At 25.6% G+C, this 20,921-nt stretch overlaps 2 protein-coding genes across 4 annotated transcripts in view; both read left to right on the top strand.

The window, feature by feature from the left end:
* LOC413200 (fibroblast growth factor receptor homolog 1) overlaps positions 1-14,031 on the top strand; it is a 92,663-nt gene extending 78,632 nt beyond the window's left edge. For 2 of the 3 annotated variants that reach the window (XM_026445317.1, XM_006558293.3), the window contains exons 3-11: positions 4,324-4,656; positions 5,404-5,796; positions 8,956-9,143; positions 10,133-10,265; positions 10,700-11,188; positions 11,632-12,130; positions 13,054-13,194; positions 13,321-13,426; positions 13,622-14,031. In XM_026445317.1, coding sequence (XP_026301102.1) covers positions 4,324-4,656; positions 5,404-5,796; positions 8,956-9,143; positions 10,133-10,265; positions 10,700-11,188; positions 11,632-12,130; positions 13,054-13,194; positions 13,321-13,426; positions 13,622-13,729 — 2,390 coding nt within the window. In that variant the 3' untranslated portion in view covers positions 13,730-14,031. Of the gene's footprint in view, positions 1-4,323; positions 4,657-5,403; positions 5,797-7,023; positions 7,206-8,955; positions 9,144-10,132; positions 10,266-10,699; positions 11,189-11,631; positions 12,131-13,053; positions 13,195-13,320; positions 13,427-13,621 lie in introns of all 3 variants that reach the window. The other variant, XM_026445318.1, reaches the window with a different exon arrangement.
* Positions 14,032-17,177: 3,146 nt separating this feature from the next.
* Positions 17,178-19,861, top strand: LOC725717 (polycomb group RING finger protein 3). Its single transcript, XM_001120353.5, has 5 exons — positions 17,178-17,389; positions 17,687-18,043; positions 18,118-18,263; positions 18,338-18,481; positions 18,566-19,861. The coding sequence occupies exons 2-5, from the start codon at positions 17,767-17,769 to the stop codon at positions 18,689-18,691; spliced, it is 693 nt and encodes a 230-aa protein (XP_001120353.2). The 5' UTR covers positions 17,178-17,389; positions 17,687-17,766; the 3' UTR covers positions 18,692-19,861.
* Positions 19,862-20,921: the final 1,060 nt, after the last annotated feature.

Below are 20,921 nucleotides of genomic sequence, written 5' to 3'. Positions count from 1 at the left end.
TCATCCGCGTCTTGGCAAAAACAATTGGAAAAACGTGACAATAGGAATCGAGGAGAGCTGAAAGTCACGTGACGAAGTGTCTCGAAAAAGAAGCGGGAACGGAACTCGTAAAGACAATAAACTCGTTGAACTTCCGCCGAGAGAAGGAGAGCCCTCGAGGACAATTAGTCGTTTGTACACGAACATCGAGGATGTTTAGACACGAAACGAAAGAAGGAATCACGAAAACAATGAGACCAAGATGGAAGTGAAGTGGCTGTGCAGTCGTTAAACGAAGGAACACCGACACCAGGAAATAGTGGGCGAGATGGAATTCGTCCTATGTCACTGGAGATGAGATGATAAATAGGCCTCGTTTCAGCGAAGCCTAATTACACGGCGTTTAAGGCATCTTGCTTGAAAAGGAATTCACGGTATTTGCGAATTTAATAAAATTGAATTTAAGCATTAACAACTTTTAATAGAAACGAAGTTGTTTTAGATTTTTGATTCTATGAGATTAATTATCTGCTTTCAATAATTTCGTTTAGTTTTTTTTATAATAAATTACCAATTCTAATAAATTCTATTAAAGTATCGAATTATTAATTTCATCAAATAAAATTTCAATAAATATAATCTACATTTGTAAATCATATCATACAAATGAAATGGATGAATTTTTGAAAAATGATATTAACGAAGTATAATTTAATACACGAGATGTATTTTAAATTTTCATAAGAAAAATATTCAATTATCTTGGAAGATTTTTTATTTTCATTATATATAAAACTAATCAAGAGTCATGGAAAATTAATATTGCGAACTAGCGTCACGTGACTATTAACTACTAGCATCCAAATAATATTAATAAATTTTAATTTTAAAATTAAATATTTTTTACAGATAAATTTTTTAATCCCAATTTTAATCCACGATATAAAAATATTTCTTTAAGATATTTTTAATTATTCCTATTATTAATTATCGAGTGGAAAATAGTTATAACAAAATACACAAAGTCGAATAACTCGCATGATCGAACTTGGAAATCGCGAACACGGATTCTGTCTCGAAATTCAGAGGCACGAGGAGGCGAGAGAAATCTCAGAGACACCCTCGACAGATCTCTAAATTTAGTTGGAAGAGAGGATCGACAACGAACGCACAACGGAAGAGGACAGAATGGGACGTGGTTCCAGATGGAAACACGTCGGAAGGGACAGTGTCGCGATTCTTCCCTGGCCTTCGTCCAAATGGCGACACTTCGATGGCCGGGAAGATCATGAATGGGCAGCCGTGGCTTCCCTGTGGCCTGATCTTCGTGAAAGAGCCAAGTGCATGACTTTCGACGAAGTTTAACCGATGAGCATTCAAGGTCGAGAAGTCATTCAATAATTTTGGAAAACGTGCTTGGGACGGTGATTATTTTAGAAATTAATTTTTGGTGATAATTGAAAAATATTGGGTAATAACAATTTAAAAAATAACACGAATTTTCGCATAATTGTATTATTTAGAAAACAGTGATTTCGAATATGTCTGGATTGTCATTCGAAAATTTGAAAATAACAAGATGATAGCAATAAATCAAAATTAAATTTTTGCTTCATCAAATTTATTTTTGGATTATCTCTAAACAAATTTTATTTATTAATTTTTCTTTATAATAATTACCTATAGTTTATTATATTTATATCATATTTATATCATATATTTATATCATAATTGGTTACATTTATAATTATTTACAAAAAGTATTTTTATTGTAACAGATTTTTAATGTATTTCTAAAAATAAAATATTATGTTTATTTTATCTTATCAAAAATTTATTTTGAGATTATAGTTTATTCATTGTAAATGGAAATCTTGTCTTAAAAAAATGTTAAGGAATAAATTGATATAAAAATGATAAAAAAATGATAAATTTAAGAATATAACAATGGCAATACAAACTAAAAAAAAAGATTGAAGAAATATTAGTGTTTAATAAATAAATTTATATTAGGAAATATTCAAATTCAAAACTGATTTGTGTCTTTTAAAAACTTTTCAAAAATGCTCAAAATTACTTAATTAGTAATATCTACATTATGACATATTTCTGTAATATAATTCAATTATTAAAAAATTTATTAATATTCTAAATCTCCAAAAATCTCGAAAAAATTCACTCCTGATTTTATTATCAAACGTATTCATAGCTTAATTTATAATAAAATTTTTTTCAATAAAAAAAAAAACATTCACAAACGAAATTTCGTTCGTGCCTAAACAGATCCAAGTATTGCATAAAGAGTAAAATGAAATATCATGTTACGTACATTAAAGAAAAAAAACGAGACACTCGTATAATAAATGATATCCATGAAACTGAGTAATGGAACGTCAGTAAAGATTGTTTTTAAGTTACAAATGATCTCTCTAGAGCCGTATTTTTAAACTACCGAGAAAATACCGTAATAATCGTGTGTTACGTCCAAACTGAAACGTTACTGACAAGAGCTGAAGGAACAACTACGTGTGCCGTACATAAAAAAGCAATGAAAAAATGTAACCAGTTATTAAATCTTCAAACAGTACACTCGATGTTCTTCGAATCGAAAAACTCCCATACAACATCGAATTAACAGAAAGAAAGAGAAGAAAAAAAAATGAAGAAATTCATTTCATCATATTCGAAGGATTAATTAATCAATCAAGAAACGAAGAGATCCGATAATACCAGCAATTATTTCATCCTCGTGAATTACAATCATAAAAAAAAAAAATTTCCATTATAAGGAAAATTGATCGTTGAAAACGAGACGTAATATTCAATTATCGGACAATGGAGAAAATAAGTACCTGAAATTGTAGCCGATATTCATTAACCGATGGTTAACGATGAGTCGATCGATCGTGGTTGTGCGACAACTGGAAATCAACGCGATCGATGATCGAGAAAGGATAAGATTGATGATCGATCGATTCGAGCTATCTTTCTAAAATGGTTTTTAGAAAGATGAGAATATCGAATCGGGCGCCATGATTGCCTTGTGCAATTTTAACGGTGTTTATTGCATCCACGATTCGCGGAAGAATCGATTTAGAAGGCGCGGTTAGGTTGCCAAGTAACGAAGGCTTGGTTTATCTTCCGTGAACTTGGTGATCGATATAGCGGAACGAAATATAGTGGTAAAATTCTTTTTTTAAGGTTTACGACTTTTAATGACGAAGAAAATCCTTATCTTTATCTCATCGATAATGTTTAATTATCCTATATAGATATACTTCAATAATTTTTTGTGTTTTTGATCAACTGTCTCAAAATTGCAAAAAAAATATGTAGAAATAGATCATATGGCGGGGATGCGGAACAATTTTGAAATATTTTGTCCAGAATGTAAAACATTACATTAAAATAAAATATAATAATTAATATTGGTTACATGATTTTAAATGATTGAATTTCTATGATCTAAAAATTTGCAATTTATAGATAAATTATTTCATATGATTATTATTATGATATAATAATAATTGAATTTATAACAATTGTTGAGGCATTATTATATTCAGAATATAAATTCTGCAGAATGTCTCATTTAAATCTGAATAAATCTATCTGAATATTTTGAAATTGATGAGATATTAAAAAATATTCTACAAGACAAAAATTGAATGAGCATTTGATGATGAAGATATATAAAGATCAACTTTTTTTTAAAATCATAGCTTCTTAAATATCATGAATCATATATATATATATAAAGCATCAAGTCATTTGTGCCAAAAAATCATTAATTCAAGATATATTTGGAAAGCTGAAAATCATAGTAAGATATTCAAAAATTGAAAAGGCCACTTTTATATAGAAACAAAATTGAGAAATTGTTTCATTTTTAAATATCAACATATAAATAATAAGTTTCTCAAAATATTTTATATATAATCACTATGATTCTCAAACCATCATTTTAATTTTACAAAATTTATCAAACGAAAGACAAGGAAACAAAACAATATCAGTGATATTGTTTCTTCTCTTTTGTGTAATAAATTTTACAAAATTTAAATATCTTCTAATAATAATAAAATTTTTTTAGCATGACTTAATAGTTTTTACAGAAAATGATCAACTGCATCGATTCAATATTTAAAAAACTATTTTATAATGTTCACATATTCCATTAAAAAAGAAAAAAAAAATTAATTTTCATCTTTAATATTTTACAATTAAATGAAAAAGAAATAAATAAAATTTTACTATCCAAAATAACTAAATGTCAAGTATATACAATTAATCTCAAATTCACATTAGATTTAATATAAATTTTAATTTCAATTCTCATTACAGATTTAAATCATCCCGATGTGATAATGGTATCGGTCGGTGAGAAACTGATCTTACGATGCACCTCGAACACGGAAATGATTTGGTACAAAGGTGGCGAAATATTTAAACCATCCTCACCGAGAATACGACTAATGAAGCAGTCGTTGAGGTTCAAGTACATCGAGGCCGAGGATGCCGATTCATACAGTTGCCTGATCAAATCGTCGAACGAATGGAGAAACGTGACGATACGAATCGAATCGTTGCAGAACGACGGATATCAGCACGAGACTGAAAATCTTGGTGGCCATAGAACTGAGGAGGAAACGAATGAATTGGAAATCGAAACGAGAAGTTAGTAATTTTTGTATTTTTAAATTAAAGATTTTTAAATCTCTTTAATCAGATTAATTACTATTTTAAATTCGAGAAATTTTTGTTAGATGATTAAAAAAATTTGTTCGTGCAATTGTGAAATTTATAAGATATTGTGAACAATTATTTTTAAATTATTTTTTAAGTCTATTTAGATGTATAGCTTTTAACAAATGAAAAGATTATAAAGAATTTTAAAGATTAAATACAAAAATCTAAATAAACTTATTTTTGGAATGTTGAAATATTAATATTGTTTTGTAGAAATATTTATATAATAGATTATGAATTAATTACAAAAATATTTGAATGATGTAAAAATACATATGTAAAATTTAATATTCTTTCTATTCTTCAATTTTTAATTTTTTTCACTTTTTTTCCTTATTAACAAATTAATTTTAAATCATTTAAATTTGATTTATAAAAAGATCAAACAAAATATAAATATCTCTTGTAAATTAATCAACAATTATTCTCTCTTAAATAAAATAAATTTTATTAAATTTTTACGAACAAATTCATTTTAAATAAATAAAAAATTAAAATAATCGATTTTATACTACATAAAAAAAAATATAAATTTTATAATTTGTTTTCACTAGTTTTATATTTATAATTAATTATATATTATTTGATAATTTTATACTTACAAATTCAAATGAACAATTTAATTAAAATTTCGATAAAGGAAAATAAAAAAGTTGGAATTACATCTGATTTCAGACTTGCCAGAAACACGATCGTTACATCTCGACAGCGAAAACGTGGAAGTCGATTTGGACAATGAAAAATGCGAGAATGAAACAGCCGGTGAGCATAACAACACCGCCCCGGAACGTGCCCCATCCTTCAATAAAAGCGTAGAAATGCCGAACGTGGTTGTGAAACCAGCTGGAAACATGTTACGACTACGATGCCCCAGCTTTGGAAATCCAAGGCCGAATATAACATGGTACAAAAACAACGAGGAACCGAAGAGGACACTGGGCACAGTGGTCGTGTCCAAATGGACGTTCAGATTAGAGGATCTAGTACCTGAAGACAGTGGAAATTATACTTGTGTGGTGTGCAATTATCTAGGATGCATCAATCGCACATCAAAAGTTGAAATTGTTGGTAAGTGTCTAATTTTATTTAAAAAATTTTTTTATTTAAAAAATAGGAGGATGAAATATAATAAAAAAGTGAAAATGCGTGTGTTTCATCTGAAATATAACAAAATTTGTTTGTGACGAATTTAGGATAATTAAACTTTAGGATAAACAATAGTATAATGGATTTATGAAATTTTTAATAGATTTTTAAGATTTATATCAGGTTATAATATATGAAATATGGATAATTAAAGACTTATTATTATTATTATTATTATTATTTAATTTTGTATTAAAATTATTATTATCATCATTATTATTATTTTAATGTTGTATAAAACAATTTAAAATTTAATTCATAAAAAAGAACAAAAGGATATTTTTTAAATGTTATGAAAATAATGTATATTTTGCTAAAAATTTCTCGAATAAAATAATATGTACAAAAATATATAAAAATTTCAGAAGAAAATAATAAATTCTATTAAATTTTTTATATATAATCTGTATATATATATATCTATATATATCTATTTTTCACTGTTAAAATACTATTTGTTAAAAATTTTTTATATAATTGTATAATATAAAAAAGTATAGTAAATATTTCTAATTTCATCCATTTTTCATTGCAAATTCTAATTATTCTAAAAATTTTCAGTGATCATATTATTTATACGTTACTCACGTATTTTCACTGGAAACATTATCAAGTTTTCAAGTCATTCCAATTTCACGATACAAAGAGAAATCGCGACATCAAATCGTCCAAAATTTAATTTTCCAAATTTCATAAAATTTTCTTGTTTTGTGTAGAAACTTCTAAATCTCCGTTTATCTTCAATTTCACAAAAAAAAATCTTAAAGTCTTCCTGAACTTCCATAATTTTTCACTTGTAAAATCTATCCTGAATAATTCCCTAAACTTTTTCACTAGAAATAAAACTATTCATGATTGGTTTCCATCGGTCTCAAGATAGACAGAGATCGTCTTGAGTTTAATTTTTCAAATTCCATAAAATTTTCTTGTTTTGCGCAAAAAAATTTTTAAATTATTATCCATCTTCGATTTCATAAAAAAAAATCAAAGAATTAAATCTCTCTGAATTTTTATAATTTTTTATCTTTAAAACCTAATTTACAAAAGTCCCTAAAATTTTTTCACTAGAACACTAGAAACGCCATCTTCGATTACGATATGAAAATAAGTCGCAAAATTAAATCGTGGTGAATTTTCATAAATCTATAGAACGTTTTCCTCATAAACCATACATCAACGTGGATTTCCCGAAGAACGTAACCGCGGTGGTGAACAGCACGGTGGCGTTCAAGTGTCCGATCGTGTCTGATCTCGAACCTTATATACAATGGCTGAAAGTAGTCGAATATCCTGGTGACCAAGAGAATTCACCGACCGGAATTCTTCTTCAGGTACAACATCGACTTGTTAAGATGGTGGAGGTTTCCCTGTCTTCTCGATGGATTATTGAAATAGTTTCTAATAAAATTAATTTGTAAAATATTATATAAATTCTACTGATACGTACGGGATTCTGGTGATACATAAATTGCTTGCGATATAATGATATCGATAGTGACTAACGATGGTGAAGGAAATATTCGTTTCTTTTGGTATTTCAGGTGCTGCCCAATGGATTTTTCCATTTTGTTTTTTTAATGTTTTAATCATGTCATATTATTGTATTCTTTCTTTTCTTTTCTTTGATGTTCTAATTTCATGAATATATTTAAAGTTTTGAGTCTTTCGGGATCAAATTTATATAATTTAACATGTGTAAAAATACAGTAAGAAATTAAAAAGAAGAATAATATTAGAATGGAAAAGAGAAGATCTGTTAGAAATTTTCTGATGAAATTTCGGAAAAATCTAAGAAAAACATTTTTGCTAAAAAAAAATGCAAAGAAAAACATAAAAATTTGTTTGAATTTTAATCTTTTTCATATACAATTCAGAAATTGCAAAAGTGATAAATATTTCAAAATTTTCTTCTACATTACTTCATATTAATCAAAAATGAAATCTAAAAATAGAAATAAATCTAAATATATTTACCGATTAACTTCTTCCTTCTTAGTTTTAATGATCTTGAAATATTTTTTTGAAAAGAATCATTTTTCTTCATATATAACAGACAATTGGCTTTTATTTTCGAGTTATTCTAAAAAAAATCTTATTATATTGAATTCTGCCTATATATATATATATATTCAGAATAGTACAAGTAACAATATTGAACATCATTCTCAATTGTTTGTACAAACACGATATAATGAGTGAACAAATATCATCATATTTAGCATGTATCCATAGTAAATGTGTATTCCATGAATCCTTCGAATAATAATTATAATAAAATATAAAACAAATCTTGGGCAACTAAAATTACAATAACAAAAGGTAATTTTCTCGTCTAAATACTATAAAATTGATAGATGAGGACAGATGAGGAAAAAAAGAATATATCATTATATTCATCTATTACGAAACTGTATGACGGCTTGTTCAATTCGTTATAAGCATATTTATTTGTCTAAAAATTGTCAAAAATTATGGAAATTTTCACTTCTTTTTCTTCAAAAAAAAAAATAATAATCAATTATAATTATTGTATAATGTAAATGCAAAACGCTTTTTGTAAACGCAATATAATGTCAATATCATGTTATTGTACTTTTTGCATGAAAATCAATATTCGAAGGTTTTCGATTAAATTTGAATATTTCTTAATTATCAAAGAAAGGAAACAAACAAAATATACATATAAAAAAGAAAATTTAAAAAAAAATCCCATTTAAATCCAAAAAAGCTCAACCTTATATATATTAGCGTTTAAGTGATACTTATATAATATAGTATCAAATTTTTGCTAACTCAAAAATAAAAGTCGATTATTATATCTAAAAAAAAAAATTAGTCAAAATAAAGTATTTTATAATATATTTTGAGCTCATTAAGATCGATAAAGAATTAACAAAAATATTGATAAATTACATTTATAATTTTATTAGCAAAAAAATTATTTAAATAAAAATGTCGAATTATTTAAATGATATTGAAAATTATAAATAAAAAAAAGAAATTTGATCTCAAAGGACTTCTCTTTGTTTCTTTGATATTCGAGCTTGGTAAAAATGGTGGTTGGGTCTATTTTTCCTGTAGAGAGCGTGAAACACCGTCCGATACTGACCAGGCCACCGAAAAACACCACGATTCTGATAGGAGGCAACGTTACAATGACTTGCGAGGTTCTTTCGGCCGCGCACCGCCATCTTGAATGGTATCATGGTTATCACACCTCTTTATCTACTGTCAACAAAACCAATCAAAGTTTCCGGGTGGAGGTCAAGGTGGGCACGTAGAATTATTTGAAAATGCATGAAACTATTTGTCTCTATGCTTCAGCTTTCTCTATCTTAGATTTAACAATAAAAACTTCGAAACTGCGAAATTCAAAGAGACTTTTGCTATTTTTATAATTTTTCTTCGAAACTCTCGAAAGATATAAATAATTTATGTAACAATTTAACAACAACTAATACTATTATTAAATTGTAATTATTAAAAATAATTTGTGATAATTTGAGCCTAGATTGTTGATTCATTAAAATTGGATGTTATAATACAATAGTTTAAATAGAAAAAAAAATGAAACATAAAAATTTAATATTTTTCAAGCCAAAGAAAATTTAAAAAATTCGAAAATCAAAATTTATTAGTTGCAATCGATATGAAAAAAAAATCTTTTATAAATATTATAAAAATAATATATATAATAAATGTATATATAAGAAACTATTAAATAAATAACAATTTATGTGTTTCAAGCATAACTTTTGATATTTTTATTATTTTAAATAAAATTTTTTGTTTTCAAATTTTTTGATAATTATATAATAATATATAATTTTTATTCGTTCTTATAATATATATAATATCTATATTATAATTTATTATAGTTTTTGATAAAATAGTAGAATTTTTTTAAAAAGAGAAGAAATCTTAAAATTTTAGATTAAAATTTCAAAAAAAGTTTTGACTTAATTAATCTGTTAAAAGATATTATATAAAACATTAAAATATTTATAATAACAATACAATGATTGTAAAATAAACTATCAAATAAACTACAAATAAACTATTTTTTATTATTATTTTGTTTTTATTATTATTAAAAGATTCATGTATTAATATCTTTGAAGAAATTAATAATAAATTATTAATAAATTTACTAAAGCTTTTCCTTTTAAATAATCATTACTTAAAACTTTTTATTTTATTTTGATTTCTCAGTTTTCTGAATCATTCCTGATAAACTAATTTAAACATTTTTGAATAGGCTGAAGGCGCAGAAAATCCGGAAGTGCTAAAGTTATATAATGTAACAGAAAAAGATGAAGGCTGGTATACTTGCATAGCGCAAAATGCATTAGGAGAAACATTTAGCAGCGCTTATCTTCGAATAGTAGAATGTAAGTATCAAAAATTTCAAATCATATTATATTTATGTTTAATTTAATTATCATATTATACACATCTCATTTATATCATACTATATTAATTATATTACATATTTAATCAACTATTATATCATTATGTCATATATCATTTATCACAAATATATTTATATATTTATATTATATATATCATATTGTAAACAATAATTAAATATTAATGATTAATATTAAATGTTCAATCATTGTAATTGATTAATAGTAATATTGTATTCATATTCATATTATATTAAATCATTATATTGTATTATTTTTAATTATATCATTTTAAATATTATAAATATTATAAATATTATCTATATTTGATATTTTATATTAGTATATTATTCATATTTCATTAAATCATTTATTATTCATATTCGATTTAAATGTTTCTCTTCATTCTACACTAGCCTTGGAAGATCCTGGAATACCAATAACAGCGAAACCACAAATTCTGGTAAACGTTCTGGCCGCAGTTCTCTTCATTTTCTTTGCCGTGGGCGTAGTAGTCGTCATATATATTTTCCATCGTTTGAAACGTGAGAAGATGAAGAAATTGTTGGCCATAGAAACGGCACGTGCCGCGGTCGTAACACAATGGACAAAGAAAGTGATTGTGGAGAAACAAAATTTGGTAAATGCACAAAATGTTCAAGAACCATTATTGATGCCAGTGGTAAAGATCGAGAAACAAAAATCAACGGTAGCCGCAGAGGATAGTAATGGAGGAAGTATATCAGAATATGAGCTTCCAGTGGATAGCGCTTGGGAATTGCCCAGAGAACATTTGACTTTGGGTAATACTTTGGGTGAGGGTGCTTTTGGAAAAGTGGTTAGGGCACAAACCAACACTGGAAAACCTGGAATACCTTGTGTTGTCGCTGTAAAAATGTTGAAAGGTAAAATCTTTTTTTTTTTTTTAATTTTTAACTTTTATTCTCTAAAAAAAATCAATATTCTCATGCATTTAAAATTATACTCCACAAAAATATAAATATTCTAAATATAAACTTTTGAAACTTAATTTCAAATATATTATCAATAATAAATTATTTAAAAAATAAATTTCAAATATTTTCTACATACATTTATAATAATATTAATTTTACATATTCTGAACTTCGAATTATATAAAAATCATAATCTTTGTTATAAAAATTATATTTTGTACTGGTTAATATTATTTATCCAAACTTAAAATTAGACCTATATTAATTTTAATATTATTATATTATATTATATGAGATATTATATAATAATATTAGATATAATATATATATTATATTATATCTAATATTATTAAACTATATTAATATTAATCCAATTATTAATTCTTCCATAGAAGGCCATACCGATGCGGAAATGATGGATTTGGTATCCGAAATGGAGATGATGAAGATGATCGGCAAACATGTGAATATAATCAATCTATTAGGCGCCTGTACACAAGGGGGACCTTTGTACGTGGTCGTAGAATTCGCCCCACATGGAAACCTCCGTGATTTTCTACGAGACCATAGACCTTCCTCGGGATACGAACCAACGATTGGTCAAGAGCCAAAAGAAAAGAAGACTCTCACGCAAAAGGATCTTGTATCATTTGCCTATCAGGTAGCTAGAGGGATGGAATATTTAGCGAGCAGGAGGTGCATTCATAGGGATCTGGCTGCCAGAAATGTGTTGGTCAGCGACGAATATGTGTTGAAGATCGCTGATTTTGGTCTGGCAAGGGATATCCATTGTCACGATTATTATAGGAAAACCACAGACGGAAGACTTCCGGTTAAGTGGATGGCACCTGAGGCTTTGTTCCATCGGGTCTATACCACTCAATCTGACGTGTAAGTACATTGTATTATTCGATTATTGTTTAATGAAAAAGTTCTATTTTTTGATAAACAATTTCATATAGATCATACATCACTGTTTATAATGAATTTATTTTATAAGAATCGTATTCTATTTCATAAAATATCCTATTGTTTGGTGAAATATACATTATAAATATTATTATTTGAAATGTACAGTGAAATTAAATTATAAACATTATCTTTATCACATTGTTTCATTATTTCACTTTATTTAATGCAAATTTCAATTATTTTAACAGATTTTTTTTAAATTTTATAATTAATAGAATTAAATAATATTTTTGTGTTTATTTTGGCTTGTTGAACTTCAAATTTTTACTATTACATAATATTTCAAATATATTAATATTTTATAGATTAAGCAAATTATAGCAATAAACGTAAAGTTCAGACATTCATATTTCATGATAATATAAATGCAATTATTTCTAAAATTATATATTACAAATAAATGTTATATATTATTTGATTTATCAAAAAATAAAATAATATTATTTAAGGATAATAAAATTATTAATACATATAAATTCTCGAAAAATGTAAAAAAATATTAAGTACTTTTAAATGATTTAAAAATATATTGTATATATTATCAATATATTCACCAACTCAAATTTAGGAATTATTACACATCTTAAATTTTATCTTCCACAAAATGAAAAATAATTTATTGTATGAATAAATAGAAAATATTTCATCTGAATATTGGACATTTTTCAATGTTTATGTATTTTATTATTGATATTTCGAAGAAAAAAAATTTCTCAAATTATAAAATAGTGGAATTATTTATTTTTTCTAAAATATTCAATTAAAATTTTATATTGTTTTAAAGAAATTATTTATCTTTTTTAAAATATAAAAATTTTAAGAAAATTGTTACAATATTTTAGATGGTCGTATGGAATTTTATTATGGGAGATCATGACACTAGGTGGTACTCCCTATCCATCCGTACCATCGGTAGAAAAATTATTCCAATTATTAAGAACTGGCCATCGAATGGAGAAACCACCGTGTTGTTCTATCGAAATGTAAGCACAATTCTCAGAATTTATTATATCTTTCCAAATATTTATTATATTATTTGTTTATTAAAAAATATTACAATAAAATTATTATAATAAAAAAATTATTAAAATAAAAATATTAACTTATAGATACATGTTGATGAGGGATTGCTGGAGTTACCAGCCCAACGAACGACCAATGTTTGGAGAATTGGTCGAGGATCTCGATAGGATATTGACAATAACTGCAAACGAGGTAAAAAATATTAATTGTGAAACTTTCTTTGACAAAAGATTCTTTTTTAAATTGTTAAATTATTGAATTTTTCCTTTTTTACTTCTATTTATTTTCTTGAAAAAAATTCAAATTTTTCTAAATGTGAAATACGATTCAAATTTCGATAATATTTAAAATAAACTCAAATTTTAAAAAAAATCATTATTATTTTAGGAATATTTGGATCTTGGCCTTCCACAACTAGACACGCCGCCGTCCAGTCAAGAATCGAGTGAAGCCGACGACGATGAAGGTGAAGAGAAGTTCCGCTACTTACTATGAAATCCTACGAACGATCGGTTTTAGCCGAAGAATCTGTACAATTCTCATGAGAAGAAAAAAAAAATTCAGAAGATACAACGAACGACGAAGCGAAATAAATAGAAACATGAAAAAGAGAAGAAGAATAAAAGTAAAAAAAGAAAACGAACGAAGATCCACGAAAAAAGAAAACTAGCCTTAAAGTTTTTTGAAGGACGCTGGTGAATGAAAATTATTCGACTGACCTAGCGAACACGCCAAATAATATAAATCAGTATTGACTTGTTTAGCGCGTATTTCGTAGAATTAAGGAAAAAGAAAAAGAAGAGGGAAAAAAGGAAGATATCGATCAAAGAAGAAAACTCCGGCCTTCGAGGAGACTGATTTTTCTTACGGAGAATATTGTATTTATTTTCCTGTTATCTTTATGCCTTGCAAAATCGATTACTATATTAAATGGAACATGCGTTTGTTCCACGTGATTCTTGTACACATTTATCAGATTTCATGGTTCAAATAATGAACAGAATCATATCAATTTTTCACAATTATTTTAACGTGAATCCTAAGCATGCAAAATTCGATTTGAGAATAAAATTTTCGAAAATTATCCTAGTAAATAAATTTCCGAGAATTATTCTAGTAAATATTTATTGAGAATAAGAAAATTAAATATGTATAAAAAATACTAGAATAATTCTCAAAATAAAAATATAGTAGAATGTAAAAATATTAGAACAATTTCGAGAGGTTTTTATTTTCAAAATGAATTTGTATTCTAATTTTGCAAATACATTTGAAACTTCAAAAATTCAAAAAACTCTCGAGATTTGTTTTTTATTATTGAGTAATACATTGAAAGTAGAAGTTATTTTTGAAAAATCAATATCAATATGTGCAAAAAATACAAGAAAAAGAACACTAGATTAATTCTTAAAATAAAAATAATAAAATAACTTTTGAAAACTTTACTCTCAAATGAATTCGTATCATAATATGATTACAGTGAATAAAAATTCGTATGAATATTATTCGATCAAGCAATTGTGATCTTTTATTTATCTTCGTTCACTGTAATCTTAGTCTTAAGCTTCTACATAATAAGATTTGCCTCGTCACGTGACTCATGTGATCTAGATATCGTATCTATTCTATACTACATCGATAGCATACTTGAAAATAATAAAATATCTTTTAATATAAAAAGAAATTTGTAATTATAATAACTTTTTCATGTTGAAAAGGACGAAATTATGTTAAATCAGAGGCAAGTCTCGTCAAAAGATGTACAATTTTAAAAAATCTATAGCTGAATGTTGTAGAATTGTAGACATTGAAAGATGAAAATGGAAATAATTATTGTTTTAAAATATATTTATAATCGCATTATTATTAATTATTTAAAACTTTAAAAAAATGTTAAATCTGATGAATGCAATTAAATAACTATTGGAATTTAACTATTGATTTAAGAATCGATTTCTAATTAACGATTCTTGATTACTTTTATTTTTAGGTTAGGTTCAGAACTTGAATCTAATTTTTATAGTAATTGTAAAATATACATAAATTTTTGTAAATATAATGATATAGTACACAGTAATCAATTGTAGAATTTAAAGTAAGATAATACTTAATGACGGCAATCAGCTACAGATTTTAAAAAGAATTAGCATTAGTAACAGCTTAGACTTTGGTGCACATCTGAACTATGTTTGCAGCCAAAGCAAAATATAATAAAGTTTATATACAAATGTTTACGTCCAATTTTGTACATGTTAATACTACAGTGCCATTGATAAGTGCCTTGGTAAAAGAAAAATATGCGAGAAAAAAAGAACGAAGAAGAAAAAATTCTACCAAGGCTTATTGTTTGTTAATACGTAAAGAAATGACGAATGGTGCATATCAAGTTTGCATGGAAGAGATATCGTTATAAAATTGTCTCGAAACGTGTTTGTAACTAGTCAATTAATAAAAACCTGTATGTTTCTCTGTAACATAGCTCGAACTCATTAAAGTATGTTTAATGCTAGCGTTTATACATGTGAACAAATATTAGTGGATAACGAGCATATTTTCTAATTTTTGTAGAAAGAAAAAGCTATTTTGTAGATCATAGTGAAGAGACGAGTGACATGATTCGTTAGTATTTTTAATAAATTTTTAACACAAATATTAATGTTAATAATGATATACCATTGTTAATTTATTGAAATCCTGACAATAGTGTCCTCGTCAAATAGACAAGAATGCAAAGAATCGTTCGATTTAAACAAAGATATAATTTTGTGTTGCGGCGAAAGAAACTTTGCATATGACAAATAAAAAGAAAAAGAGAAGAGAAGAAAATGGAAGAGAATTTATTGCATCGTCCATATGGATATAAAATGCAAACTGAGATGTATAAATGGTGCATACAAGAGGTGCTTAGTAGTAGATAATTTATTTCTTTGTATATTGTTACTTAGGATGTATTTTAGAATGTCGTTAACACTTTTTCTTTTTGTATCATCATTGAACGAGCGAAATGAGATATAATGTACATGTAAAAATATAGAAAAAATTAATCAATATGATCAATGAAAATAAAATATGTAAGCGTGACAGAAGACTTTTTGTATATAGTATCGATCCTTTTATTTAAAAATGTTTTCTCATGTTTTCTTTCTTTTATATATATATATATATATTTTTTTTTTTCCTCGAGCACCTAAAGGTAGCCAGTAAATCAGCATTTACCAAGATAGATTATATGTATAGTCTGCGTAAATATTATTGTAACATGAATTTCGTCTCGAATAAATCACTGGTAATTATCCACATTAATCGATGTCTACTATTTATTATTTTGAAATTTTCTTTTTATTTTCACGATTTTTAATATTTTTTGTTTCAAAACTATAATATTGAAATACCAAAGAAAAAAAAATATTGAGATAATTTTAAAAATCATTATTCTGAAACGATACATTTCTAAAATATTTTTATTTAATTATTTTTTATTTATTTAAATTATCGGTTAAATTATTAAATAATACGATTAAAAGTTGATTTATTTTATATTTTTAATTATATTTTTAAAAAATTTTTTAAAAAATTATAAATGCATACGAATTTTATTATTATTAACTAATATTAATTCAATTGACCTATTAATCCATTAAAAATCAATTTTTATGCACTATGAATTTTTACATATTTTATATGAATAAAATTACCTAGATTTTCGTTTATTATATATTTATCATTTTTTGTTTATCAGTATTTATGGTTATTTATCAAACTATAATTAATATAGATTGAAATCGATTGAATTGTACACATATAAAATAGATATATACACGTCAACAGTTAAACGAACAAACAAATTGCTTTATGATTAATCGAAAAAATATGTATAATGGAATCCCCACCATAGATCGGAACCGCGTGTCCAGAGAAAAGTTGAATATAAGACAGATAGAGGCGCTGAAATCAGTTCGTTTTGTTGTCATCAGCCACATTTACACTTAGTTGTTTTTACCAAGTTTTTAGTAGAACGTTTAATTTTGTATTTCTCCATTTCACTTCGATTCAACGATAAAAAAATGCCAAGAATTATATGGACCGTACATACAAAACTTCTTAACGAATAATGCGAGTGGAAGTTGCTGTTGTGTGTTAACACTCGACATTCAGGTTAGAATTTGATAACCCACTTTTTTCAAAGCAAAGAATTTACTTCTTTCCATTGATTATTTTTTAAAGAATTTCGTTTTGTTCTTTAAATTTTAAATAATTTTAAATAAATCAAACTATGTGTCAATATAACAAATTTTATAGGATTTACTTATTATAAGAATTTTATCTTTTCTATAATTCTAATTTTTGTATATAATAGTATATATTATGTTGTATATATTATGTTTATTATTTTATATATAGTTTTTTTTTTTGCAAAATAAAAGTATTGTAATTTATTGTATATGATTTTAGTTATAATTACAAATTTGGAACAATTTGACAACAGAATTTGATGGCACTTGTATGGTGTCGCAGATAGTAATATTTATTAAATGGTGATTACCAGTGCCATGGAGAGGAGAATTAAATTAAAAACATTGAACAGTCACATAACATGCAAGATATGCAAAGGTTATTTGATAGATGCCACTACTGTTACAGAATGTTTACATACATTTTGTAAAAGCTGTCTAGTGAAACATTTAGAAGAAAAGCATACTTGTCCAACATGTCAAATTGTCATACATCAATCTCATCCTCTCCAATATATAAGCTTTGACAGAACTATGCAAGATATTGTCTATAAATTAGTTCCTGATCTTCAAGAAAGTTAGCATTTGTTTATTAATGAAAAAAAAATCGTACATAATTAACAATATACTTGATTAAATTTTTTTTTTTAGATGAAATTAAAAGAGAAAGAGAATTTTATAGAGCAAGAGGTTTACCTTGCCCAAAAGATATATTACCAAATGCTGGAGATGTTGAAGAGGAAAAGGCAACAGCAGATGCACATGCAGAATCAGATTATCATCGTACTGATGAACAGGTAAAAAGATGATTGACAATTTTATTTGATTTGACTTTGTAGATCATAATATTAAAAAGCTAATATTTTTACAGGTTAATGTATGTTTGGAATGCATAAATACAAGTTTAAAGACTTTGAAACGAAGATTTATCAGATGCTCTGCCCAAGCAACTATTACGCATTTAAAAAAGTTTATTGCCAAGAAAGTGTTAAATGGAATGGAAAAATATCGAGATGTAAGTAAAAAAAAAATTTATATTGGAATTAAGATTATTGATTGTTTGATTGATTGATTAGTAATATTAATTAAATTTTTGTAGATTGATATTTTATGTAATGATGAACTATTAGGTAAGGACCATACATTAAAATTCGTTTATGTAACAAGATGGAGGTTCCGGGACCCACCTTTAAGGCTACAATATAGACCACGAATAGATATTTAAGATTAATATTTGTATGTTCGATTCGCGATAAGAATCACAAAGAATCTTGTACCTACTTTGAATGTTTTCTTATTCTATCCGTGTATTGTCCATCATAGTACTTATTTCATTTTGACATAGCAAAGACATTAAATTTGAAAAATAATTTTTTGTAATAAAAGAGAAATTGCTTTATAGATTTTTAATATCTTTCTATTATGTAGTAGAAAGAATGAATTTTATTAGATTACCGATAGTCATTAATACATTTTTTAATGATAGCAATTCCATCATTTTACACACATGACCATCTATTTCTTTAGCATTCGAAATCATTTGCGTATTATCTTTCATTGAGTTACATTAACTCTTTTTAATGTTTATGAATTACTTTCTACATTTATATAACGCATAAATATAAGTAGACCAAGAAATCATAGCGATAGTGAAATAATGGGAAAACAAATTTTGTTTGCTCACATTATCGCTAAATATAATTCTAAATATTTAGTTATAAATATAATAACTATGATATAATCACCTTGCGCATTTTTGTATCAATTTTCTATAAATTTTTAGTTTGAAGATACAAAAATGCCAATTGGTGTCTCATAGATAAGAATTTGTTGCTTTTTTGCACAGCAACAGAACAAGATTGCCCTTCTTCTTGTAATTTTAAGATGTGAATTTCTTTTTATACATATTATAATTGTATATAGAATATTTTTGACAGAATTCCGATAATATTGCGTATAGACGCAGCTTTGTATTAGAGAAAAAAGAAAATGGAAAAAAAAAAAAAGAAAAGAAACTGGATCCGGTTAAAAAAGATTTGGATCCTTTTAACTTTGTATGTTTATGCGCTGTACACATTCTAATTCGATCTCGAGTTTCTCTCAATGCCGAGATACAAAAAAATTTTATCAGATATAACATATTTTCTCGATGAATTTGATAAACACAACGACGCGTTGAGTGAAACAACCGGGACTTGTCGCTTGTAGTTACATGAACTTGTTTCGACAAAAAATGTAAAGCGAAAAAACGTGATTATATGTAAATATTTTAGAAAAAAAAGTGAAGTGAATTCAACTTTACAATGTAGCAGCATTTTATGAATGCTAGGGCTTGTATGTTGTACACTATGTGTGTATTTCCATAAATTATTAAATAAATATGTTTTGTACAGTATTAATTGAATTAATTAATAAAAACCCAAATGTTATCTTATAAAAGATAAATTGAAAATTTATAAATATTTTTCAAATATTTCAATCAATAAGAAATATATAATGAATTTTTTGAACTTAATTAATAATTACACATAAAATAATGGCAAATTATTAATATTATGTGTTTCGTCTCGTTAATAAACCTGTAAAATTTATTTTATTATATAATTATTAGTAGTTCTAAGCTAAGAATAATACAACAATATTAGAATATTAAAATTAGAATTTAGAATATTACCAGAAATAAGTATTTATGATTTAGAATTTTTTTTTTCTTGCACTCAATAATTAAAGATTTTTTTAAAGCATAATTAGGGAACAATTTGAAATAATCATTTTTATTTCAAGCCTCTACCTGGAAAATTCTGGTAATTGTAAATATCCATACATCATTCTTATCCTTATTAACTACATGCATAAAATAGGATATTTATGATTTTCAAAGCGTATGATTGGCAAATTTTCTTCTTAAAAATCCAATAAGATAACCATTAAATTAATCACAACTCTTCCTTGATAAACTTAACTAAGTTGAATAATCACTTATACTCGAAGTTGAAGAATCGCCAAGATATTGAATTAATGTTATGAAAAATTGTCAATTAAATAATGATCTTGCTGCATATTTTTGAATTGCAAAAAAAAAATTATTATACTTATTGATATAAAACATAAAAAAAAATCAATATATTATAGAATCGTGGCATATTTCTGAGAAAGTGTGAAATCTTTAATTTTTTTGATTGATAATATGTAATATATTTTATATTTACAAGAAAAAAAAATCAATGAAAGTTATTATATATATTATTTCATATTATTTCACAAAACAATAACATAAAATTAATAAATTAATATATTAAAATTTACATTAATTTTTTAAATATAACATAAGAAAAAATTGTAAAAAATATCGCCGGCCAAAATTTCATGTGAAACGACTACTCAATTTAAAGTAACACGCATGCGCAGTAACTGAACAGGCTAAAGTAAATCAACGCATGCGCGACGTATTCTCA

This window comes from Apis mellifera, linkage group LG15 (assembly GCF_003254395.2).
Source record: "Apis mellifera strain DH4 linkage group LG15, Amel_HAv3.1, whole genome shotgun sequence".
Classification (NCBI taxonomy): Eukaryota; Metazoa; Arthropoda; class Insecta; order Hymenoptera; family Apidae; genus Apis; species Apis mellifera.
Note: the sequence above shows the minus strand (reverse complement) of the source record. Positions and strands in the feature narration are given on the sequence as shown.